General features: G+C 38.5%; 1 protein-coding gene across 1 annotated transcript; it reads left to right on the forward strand.

Moving 5' to 3' along the window:
* Positions 1–52: 52 nt before the first annotated feature.
* On the forward strand, positions 53–9,464 carry LOC135461640 (uncharacterized). The gene is made up of 9 exons (XM_064738823.1): positions 53–288; positions 1,656–1,779; positions 2,850–2,986; positions 3,727–3,865; positions 4,350–4,483; positions 6,617–6,731; positions 7,107–7,246; positions 8,000–8,129; positions 8,814–9,464. Exons 1-9 carry the CDS (start codon positions 243–245, stop codon positions 9,004–9,006), a joined length of 1,158 nt encoding a protein of 385 aa, XP_064594893.1. The 5' UTR covers positions 53–242; the 3' UTR covers positions 9,007–9,464.
* Positions 9,465–11,234: the final 1,770 nt, after the last annotated feature.

Below are 11,234 nucleotides of genomic sequence, written 5' to 3' on the forward strand. Positions count from 1 at the left end.
GGTCTCCGCCCTACAGTGTATGCCTAACCCCGTCGTCGCTCTATACGTCTTGTCAATCCTACACACTCACTTCACAAGAGTCATACATACAGGTGATTCTGGTACATTGAACAGTCACAAGTATTGTCGAACAGACGTGGATATACGACAGGGGCTCGGCTTGACGCTAAATAATATACCTGGTAATTCAGATACGTGTTTACAGTGGAAATTTATATTCTTGGAATTACCACTGAATTAAGATGAAGACGCTGGTCACTTTAATAGCCTGTCTGTTGTATGTTACAGGTAAGATCATTCTGTTTTCTCAAACGATTCTCAAGTATTCAGTTATATACCTGAAGTTTATACCATTTCATTCATAAGGCCGGTGTTTTGAATCCTCATACACTTAGGTAGTATATATATAACTGTAACTCCTTGAAGCCGATATGCAGAATTTTATATACAGAACTGTGTACAGAACTTCTTTAAAACTATGGCGGTCCTCCCACAGCTTTTGGAGAGAAAAATAAAATAAAAACGCACATGTATGTAAATAGACCTTGGACTTGGCCGAGGAGTAACAGCCCACCCTGTTCATTACCAATACAGGTTTCTGACAAACACTATATATAATGATCATGTATAGGCCTATATCATCATAATTCGGTTTCCCAGTCCATCTGTACTCATATAATACCAGATATCGGACTGGAATGTTTCATAATACATTTACCGTGAGAGCTATACAGTTGTACATATATATGGCAGATTCAGACGTATACATTTTCATTTCCGAATAAGTAATAGCAGACTTAATTTATGTGCATCTGAAGTTTAACATAAAATCCGCTTTCTGAGCGGATCTATGTCACATCCGTCCATATGCAAGCAAGCCTGAAATACACCACCAGTTTTCAAGCCCACGCATTGTAGATACAATAAAACGTATATAAAAATAATACTTCAATACAATGTATAGCAATATTTTCATCACTTGTTATTTTCATCACTAGGTACGCCTAGGTCTGTTGATAAATCCATTACAGTTTGACGAGGTATGCAGACTGTACCTCCGTCTATGCTGACATGCACAGACCTACATGTATTTATATGCATTTCGATATTCTGATTTATGCATCAGTAATTTATGCATATAGCGAAAAGGAAGACAACACATAAAATTTCAATCCATTTCAAAGAAGTCAGTGTGTTAAACCGTCTTCAGAAAGTAGCTTTATAAATTGTTACTTTGTTTATAGATTTTCTTTCCTGTCTTATTTTCATACACTCACATAAAGTATGTATATGTTAAGTCACTTGTATGTATTTCTGGATATAACAGAAACTTACTGACTGTGTGAACGTATCTATTGTATGTCATACTTTGTTGTTTTAGCTATATGGATAAGCCCGGAATTGTTTCGACGCCATCCTTTCACAAAAGCGTAGTTAGCCGTTGTTACGTGTGTGTACAAATTATATAAAAATTAATGTCATGTGCTCTTTTCCACTTAATCTTGTTTCCTATGCTATAAAAAATATTCAAATGATGACTGAAATGTAAGAATAAATATAAAAGCATCAGTTTATTTGTCTTCTACACGTACGTGTATCTGCAACCTTGTACAGTTTAAGGATATAGATTTGTACCATCATATTTTTCTCGACAGTGACGTCAGCACAAGATTGTTCAGCCATTGCCCTAGAGTCCCGTTACAAGAGCTGCTTGGATCAGTTCATCAACACGTACTACAGCCCCACGGCTAACGGGACAGCCTCCCAAGCAGACTGCGTGTAAGAGTTTCATTATACATATTACTCCCATCCAGAGTTGGGGATGTGCTGAAGGTTAAAACACCCTTTCTGTAAAAAGATGTAAAATTAACCAAATCGTCTACATATATTATCATAATTATTACAAAGAACAACACTAGGAGATAAATCGTCTATGGGTGATAACAGGAGACGTTACCCGCCCAAATAAGACGGTTCTATAAGATAAAAAAAAACGCCATTCTCTGCTAGAACGTCTCACAACCTGTGGTATCTGTTTGTTTTATGATTAAATCTAGGGACACAATAGGGAAACAGTTTCTTTCAAATCATGCTCCTGCTTTTCTGTGTAGGATAACAGCATATGTGTTACAAGACTTCAGGCAGAGATGACCAAAAAGAGTTTGTTTATTTATTTGATTGAGATGTAATTCCTTATATTTAAGAATAAGTCACTTATAGAATGCATCTTATAGTGAAAGGAGAACCATTTATGTTCTCGTCATCTGGCCGTCTGAGTAAGAAACCGCAGCTCACATATATGACGACCTGGCGGTATAGCAGACTTGATGAACATGATGTAGCGGGTGTTTGGGTATACTCTGATGACGTCACAAGGAGTTTCCACTCTATAACACACTTTTATTGTTAGAATAACTCTTATTACCTATAAGTGAAAGACTACTTAAATAACATTCACAAGAAAATTTACCTTCAGGTGAATAGGAAGGATAAAAGGTGACCTCATATCGTGTACTCTATACGTCACTGACCGTGTAGTTCATAAAGCCTGCCCAAGAATTGAACTATTTGACTGCGTTTATTCCATTTTGAAGTCCAAAAATATGAGTAAAAGTCCCCTGGTGTATAGTTTTGAGTGTTAAAGTCCATTCCTTAAATGATAAGACGTTTGAATCGCTTTCTTTATCTCGATACTTTTTCATTTCCTTTACCCTATTTTTCGTGTACAGTAATTTGGAAATACATCCCATTTTTCCTTATTAGTCTTTCGGTTCCCAGATAACCTATTTATCATCGCCATATGCATTGCACTATATTTTTATGATTTTATTTGAAATGTTTTGTATTAGGCAAGCCAGAGATGAAGGGGTAGCTTGTGTTACCAGCCTACTTACCGACTGTTCATCTACAGAACCCCAGCTAACAAAGATTATTGTCTCAGCCAATGCAGAAAAGGCCTTCGATTTTGCCTGTGACAGAATAAACGGTAAGATTTGACGTATTAATTACTATTTAACGTTATCAGTGAAAGTGCTGGTACGCTCAGAGTTATTCCCCTTCATTCGCTTTCCGGATTGCCAATGTCAGTGCATGTTATTTCTATATTTCCGGCTATTGAATCACCTTCAGGAATCTCAACGGGAATCAAAGTAATGAAAATATACATAACTGATTTTATAAGATAAATGCACAGTGCATATATACATCCAGTAATCTTAACAATTTCAGTATGAAATGCTGTAATATAGTACGTGATACATCTGCGCTATACACAGAGGATATACACAATCGTTACACAGAGGATATATATGGTTCATTCAGTTTTTAATTCCCATTGAAATATATATCTTACCATGAGCTACTTGGGAATTGAATTAAGCCTTTTCTGATGCACAAAGGACCTTAACAATTGATTTGTGATTTTAATTCAATCAAGAATTTTAAGTGGGAAGGTCGGCCAGCAACCTGCGGATGGGCGTGGGTTTCCCCCGGGCACTTCCCTGTTTCCACCCACCATAACGCTGATAGCTGTCGTATAAGTGAAATATTCTTGAGTACGGCGTAAAACACCAGTCAAAGAAATAAATAAATTAATTCAATCTGGTCTTTGGTGATCCTTGATTAATGTATGTAACCACGGGGTTAATCATCCGCCAATATGCATTCGCTTGAAGTTGGAGTCATATATGCGGAAATATTTCTTCCAACCCTGCTTTCTGTATTCAGATGTGTCGTTGGCTAACCAGTGTTATAAAACCGTCAATGCCAGTAGCCAGTTACAAGGCTGCGAACAGACGAAGCGCCAGGAAACAAGCCAGCTTCTGGGTCTGGGCAACAACGCCACCAACGGCCAGTCACTATGCGTGTAAGTAAACGTGTATCAACATCAATATTGTTATAACTACCTTGGACATCATCTTATATGTCTTCTAAAGGCAAACCTTTGGAAAGTCAATACTGTTATTATAATTATGGCTTCGCTTAGCAATTTATAATAGGTTATAAGAATACAAGGGTGAACATCGTTTGAAATTTTCCTAAAGATTTTATATTTATTTACTTGATTGGAGTTTTACGCCATACTCTTGAATATCTCACTTATACGACGAGGGCCAACATAATGGTGGGAAGAAATCAGACAGAACAAGGTGGAAACCTAGTAGGCCTACCATCCGCACGCTGATGGCCGACCATAATGAGAAGCCATAATGAGCTGGACTTCAACTCACAGCGATGTTGTTCTAAACTAGCATTCTGACCACCAAGCCACGGAAGCCCCTATGCGTTTTACAATTATGTTTAGATGTTATCACAGGATCCGCGTATTACATATACCTCTATATCTGCAGGTTTCTCGAGGCTCATAGCACGTGTCTGGCATCAAGGATGCAGTCTCAGTGCCAGTCACAAAGTGTGGAATTCGTCCAACTTCTTGGCACCTATCTACCAACCGACTGTGCGACTTTAAAGTCCGACCCAACGGGTAAGTTACCAAGTATGTGTTACCCCAGATAGTTGGTTCTCAAAGTTCTCAAGAACGCGGTCGATACTGACTTACCTTTAACGTTCCCTATAGGATTTGGTACAGCATCAAACGGCCCTCGACAGTTGTATTCATGACCGTTTTTGTTGTGCAATATGAAGCTTCTTGGAGAAGACTCATATACCTTCTACAATTATTGAGCATACACCCAACTCGCTGGGTGTATCTGTGGTTTACAGTCTCAGTAGTCTAAAGCGTTGTGTTCGCTGTAACCTTAGGCTCCGGGGCCCGTTCTACAAAGCTGTCACAGCACTACGCTAAGTGCATGTACCATGGTGATGTATGTATTCACTATATGTTGCCATGGAAAATACGACAGGTGCAATTTGCGACTGCTTCGTAACACAGGCCCCTGGTCTGGGAATTACACTTATGTCAAAATTTCAAATCACTTTAAAATAGTTATTTCTTAAACAACAAGGTCAAAATATTACTTGGCAACGTAAATTCTTAGTAAGTAATTGTAAAACAAATTTCAGGTGAAATAACAGAAAGTAACAAACTAAATGTAATGGTTCAAATTTGACTTACGTCCAGGATCGTTTCGTGATCCCGAGGCCATGATCAAGCATAGGGTGCTTGATACAGTCATGCCCCCCACCCCTTTCAAAAGTTGGAGGCCAGCATATCCATTGCCTCTGAGTTACTCAGCGTAGGCGGTTTTTGAAGTACAAAAGTTCATGCCACATATACTGAAATGATGGTATTTTTATAATAATTTTTCTGCAACGTCGGTTTTGTATTTTCTGCATCCATGCAACCATGGCTGCAATTGTCGTAAGATTGTGAATTTTGATTATTTCTCAAAGATTTTGCTTTTCCAGATCACATGATATAGTGTCACGAAGTTATATATACCTGTTTTTCCAAACTGATAATGTGCCAAAATTACACAGGTTTATGTAGATTTGCTTGTTTATATTAAAATATACAAAATCTCCCATGGACGGGCAAATCATCTAGAGTATAATTTGACAAAAAAGTGGACTTATTTGTCTTCAAACACAATCTTTTTTTCTAATTTAGTGACTGTGTTTCAGTGCGATGAAGTTGCAGTTCTATTCAGCCCAAAAAAGCAGAATAATTAATATATTTGTACAATATATGCACTCATCGGTGTTAAGTTATTTATTTCATTATGGTTTATGGTCATTCCAAGATCATTTCACTTAGGACGGGTTGCAAGATTCATCAGTGAAGGAAAGATAAGTAACCGTTGTAAACACCGACTTTGGCACGTTACTGACAATTCCCCTAAATCAGACGCACGCCTTTTTTTGTTCCAAAGGCCTGATAAAAATGTGTATCTATACATGTGAATGACATTGATTTCAATCGAAAGCAAGCCAGCGCGAATTGGCCGGCAAGTTTACCACCAAGGCACGGTAAAAACACGGATGTTTCTTTCCACCGATTCTCCTCCATACGAGTTAAATGCTTGTATTAGTCACTCTACACCAACCTTTCTCAGACATGCTTAAATTCAATGTTGAATTCTAGATAAATTGTTACAATGTTCATTTTTGACCCGTGGTTCTCCAGGCAAAAGCGTCAACAAATGAGATAAACGTCTATTTCAATATTTCCAGGCAGGCTTAAATAGTCAATAACACCTCAGTTGGCATATGTAAGATACGGCAAATCGTCTCTAAGGCGATATAGCTCCTTCAGAGCTTCCGGGGCCTTGGCAGCCCCTGGACCCTCTGCGGCCCCTGGACCCTTTATTACTTGGACTTGCCTCCCACCCCCACCCTCACTTTGAAATTGCTTCCTACGCCCCAGGGGAAGTATCTATGGCCGAATAGCTGGTTCGGCGGAGACTTTAAGTATAGAGGGTGACAAACAGGCATGCAGTGTATTACATCTGCAGGCACCCTCCAAGGCAAGGCAGTGTGTGCATGTATACATGATTACGTGTACAGGTTTCCGTTTTCTTAATTAGTAACCTGTGGTATAAGATAGCAAATTAACCAGAAGTTAAGCCATGTTGGCTAAAATAAATCTATCTGTAGAACTCGTGGACTGTATTTTATATGTATTATAATATATTTTATATCTCTACATGTTTATCAGCGGAGGAGGAGAAGAGTCCATGCGGAGATGACGCTGTCATGGTTAACTTCACCGTCTGCGTCAAGCCCTTCTTTGACAGAATAGAAAGTCTTGATTTAGAAAAGAAAAAATGCGAGTAGGTATCATTTCATCCACCAGAATTATTTTGTATTTAAAAAAGTGTCTGAGAGTAAATTAAGGTATAACATAAAGCACACATCGTAAAATATACACATCGTATCTCGTATTCATTTAATACTTGTTGCCGAGGCCGGAACATATATGATGGAAACATAATCCAAAGCTCTGTTGTGTGCTGATTATATATCGTAGATCATAACTGGCCTATACGGCTCTCTTTTCAAGTAGTTTCTGAAATTATTGTAAATACATATATAATTTGAATGTTCGCGGGTTTTCATATATTGACGTACATATTTTTTGCCCTTATCTGAAATTTAATAAGTCAAATGCACTTATATATTCAAACCTTTTTTTTTATTTCAATTAGTGAATCTGTGACTGAGACATTAAAATGTGTGGCCAAAATTGTAAAGAAGTGTGCCAAAGAAGAGTTCAAATATATCCAGAAGTTGTTGGACTTAGCGCGAACAAAGAACGCCCTGGACTTCGGGTGTTCTCGGAACTGGAGTAAGAAAAACAATTAATAAACGCCAAAAAGAAAACTTTACAATGAAAAACAATTAATAAACGCCAAAAAGAAAACTTTACAATCTGACAAACACTTATACACAACTTCATTATGATATTGATAATGGTATTAAAAGGCCTGATGGAGACATGCCTGACCTAGTGGTTAGCGTGCTAGTGCAGCATAATCCAGAGCATTTCAAAGCATGTACAGCTCATGCTTGCTTGCTCGCCACAAGCTGCGGATGGTCGTGGGGTTTCCCCTGGGCTCTGCCCGGTTTCCTCCCACCATAATGCTGGCCGCTGTCGTATAAGTGAAATATTCTTGAGTATATGATTTTAGATATTAGAAATGGTATTAAAAGATTTCATTATCTGTGGTGCCCCTGGTTTGTGCCCAGCCTGGGTTTCAAAGCCGCATAAATTTTCTCTGTTTCCTTCAAACACGCCTTACAAAAAACAGCTATATATGAACAAGCACAGTAGGACAGAAATAATAACCATTCTAAAATCATACTCGCCTTTAACACGATTTATTGTTTTCTTACAAATTTTCTCTTCCTTCATACACAAAAAAGAAAAATGTCTATGTATTTAATAATATTTTTTTATTTGAATGAAAGTGTTTTACCTGATAAGAAGAAAAATTAAAGACGCTGATGCTGAAAAACTTTTTTGTTCATCAAAAGCGTTTAGGCGCGTGGTTCTATTCCAAGAATCATAACTGAGTTTGCCATTGGTGTTTTTCTTCAGATCTGTCTGCAGGGGCCTTCTGTTATAACAAACACTACGGCAGCGACATCAAACCGTGTCTGGACATAAAGATGAGAGATCAAAAGATCTACGCTTCAGAGAAAGAGAGGACATTCAAGACTGTCTGTAGGTAAGTGCTCTGTATAGACACCTGTCGGCTAAATCAGGCAAACATGCGTTTATTGTGCTTTGTATCCAGGCCCAAGTTAAAGGTTTGTTTGTACTAAATGGTATAATTACTTTTCGGGTAATTCGGATCAGTTCTATTACACATTCCTGCGTTTGACATGGCGTATATGCACATGTGTTGAAACAGAACAATGGTAAATTCAGCTTTGACCTGGTTCGACATTGCAGAGAGGTGAGGTAGCTCATTATAGGAGCGTATTATACCGTATTATAAAAGAAAGATGAGTCAATGCTTGTATCCAAAAACCATGGCAAATGTTAACGAAATAAAATATTCTATATGTACCTAAAACTAGACCTACACACCGCGCATGCGTGTCGTTACCAACAGAATGTGTTTTTTTTTTAAGTGCAGTTTGATATGGTGGCTGATACCATCCATTTTTGACAACGACCTTAGCGACCACACGGAGGGTGAGGTTTTAACAAAACCGCGGGTTCGCGGAGGGCGCGGATCCGTGTCCTCTGAGTGATTTGCGTGTTTTGCAGGGGCACAAAGGTCGGTGGGGGCCCGGTTCCGCGTGTTTCGCGGGGGCGCGAACGGTCGCGGTCCAGAATGATGCTATCAGCCACCATAGTTTGGTACCAAAACACAAAGAGACATAATGCAATTGATATTTTCTAGGTACATCGACGCGACCACAGACTGTGCCAAAAGTGGAATGGAGACGTGTAAGGACGAGGCGGTGACCTTCACGGAGTACGTAAAGATGTTCTTCCCTAGGGACTGTACAGAAGACAATAACTCTGCCTCCTCAGTGTCGTCTGCTGTGTTGGGATTGCTGACGTCACTGTTACTAGTCCACGCGCTGCTGTAATTGTTTAGATATTGTTAAAGAGACTATATTTTGTAGGAACCCAGACATAAAATACGTTCCTATTGATTTGCTGAGGCTAGTAGACTAGTCATGCAGATTTTGTCTTGCTGAAAAAGAGACTAAAATATATGAAATTCGCATTAGTGAGTTTCTTTAAACAATGTGAATTGACTGATGATTAACAAGCCACAAATAATTCCATTGCGGGTCACAATCTTGAGTTACTAGAAAAGCACTCTGATGCACTTTTGTGCACAAGCCAATTTCATTGGGCGTCATAATTTTGAGTTACCAGGGATGCATTCTGATGCACATTTGTAATAAAAGAAAATAGGGTTTTCGATATACCTGATGCATGATTGTCTTTCAACCGCTTGGACACCTCGGATGATAACCAAAATGTGGATAGTTCGTCTATTTGCCAAGGCATGCATGCATGCATTGGACCATCTATTTGAAAGGGAAATATATATATATATATATATACATATATATATATATATACACACATGGTCTCATTGTTATACATGTTATACATACATTGTCTCATACATGTACATGCCATATATTGCAAAACGATGACATAGTGTTATCTAGTCAAATTCAAATATGTCATATTCAAATATGCACAGTGTTTGTAAACAGTCCTCACCACCGCAATGTCTATGTACGACCTATTTCTTTTTCTCATTGACAATACCACCCTGTCAAAGTGTTTGACTTGCTGGATATTGTTTGAAATGTCAATAATAATTGCTTTATGTACATAGATTGTAACATGTCGTACAATTAAGGTAATCGACTTTCACATCAAGGAAAGTAAATATGATAATGATGGTACTTTAGAAAGACACTCTACAGACACTCACACTTTACAGTATGTTTATCCCTTCACAGCTTTAGGATGCACCGTGTACATAGCGATGCATGGATTTTACATAGCGATGCATGGATTTATAATATTATGTACATATGCTCGCTGGGGCCTCCGTGGCTCAGTCGGTTAGCGCGCTAGCGCAGCGTAATCACCCAAGAGTCTCTCACCAATGCGGTCGCTGTGAGTTCAAGTCCAGCTCATGCTGGTTTCCTGTCCGGCCGTAAGTGGGAAGGTCTGACAGCAACCTGCGGATGGTCTTGGTTTCTTCCGGGCTCTGCCCGGTTTCCTCCCACCATAATGCTGGCCGCCGTCGTATAAGTGAAATATTCTTGAGTACGGCGTAAAACACCATTCAAATAAATAAATAAATAACATATGCTAGCAATAATTAAGCCACGCGGGTCGTGAGAAAAGTTTATTACTTTCGTTTTGTATATCAGTATATGGTACACATCGCCATAAATCGTCTCAGTCAAACACAAAACCCTTGGCCTATTTCATTTACTTTTCTACAGAAAAAAGGTCATTGTACCAACATCAGTTTATTGTACATGCAAACTTTTGTTAAACATTGTTTTCGTTTGAAAATAAAACGTATATATTCATGCTTGCTTTCCTTTCTGTTTTATTTATCTCTGTTCGTTCACTAAAAAAAATACCTTTTGTTTTGTATTGACGTGCAGAAGTCTCAGTAAGGTTCAGTACTAATGATATATATTGCCATAGTTTATAATTAATTCCCCATACTGATACTTAAAAAAAAACATGTTAACGGATGGCACCACAGCAGTGTCCCTAAATCTCCGAGGCTCCGATAATCCCAGTCCTATTTTTCACAAAACTGACCAACAGCTGTTAGGTGATAAACCGACACAGTTAAATGTCAGTGAAACAGCTAGGACTGAATACCACTTTTGCCCAGTGTTTGTCCGCCTCCATTTCCTGAAAAACACACAAATTTATACCTAGAACAAACTTTGAAGCCCCTGGTACAAAATGTTACCACTTAATATGTAGGGGGAAAATCCAAAAAAGGCAGTGCAAAGTTTTTAAAGTATTTTAAAATAGCATGTAGGCCTAACATGAGCAAGACACAACCATAGTAAGAATGTTTCGGGAGGGAGGAGAATACACGACTCTGTCGATAACCGCATCGAAATAAGCATTTTTATATAATTTGATTTATCGGAAGAAATGATAAAGTAATTCCCCTGTCGACATAATAACTAATCAAACTCTGCGCGAGATGCACTTGAAGTACTTCTGAGGGCCAGCTATCAGCGTTTGTAGAAAATCATTTAGAGTTACCTCCCCACCCATTGCCCAACAGAGGGTGTGGATAATACAACGA

This window comes from Liolophura sinensis, chromosome 1 (genome assembly GCF_032854445.1).
Source record: "Liolophura sinensis isolate JHLJ2023 chromosome 1, CUHK_Ljap_v2, whole genome shotgun sequence".
NCBI lineage: Eukaryota > Metazoa > Mollusca > Polyplacophora > Chitonida > Chitonidae > Liolophura > Liolophura sinensis.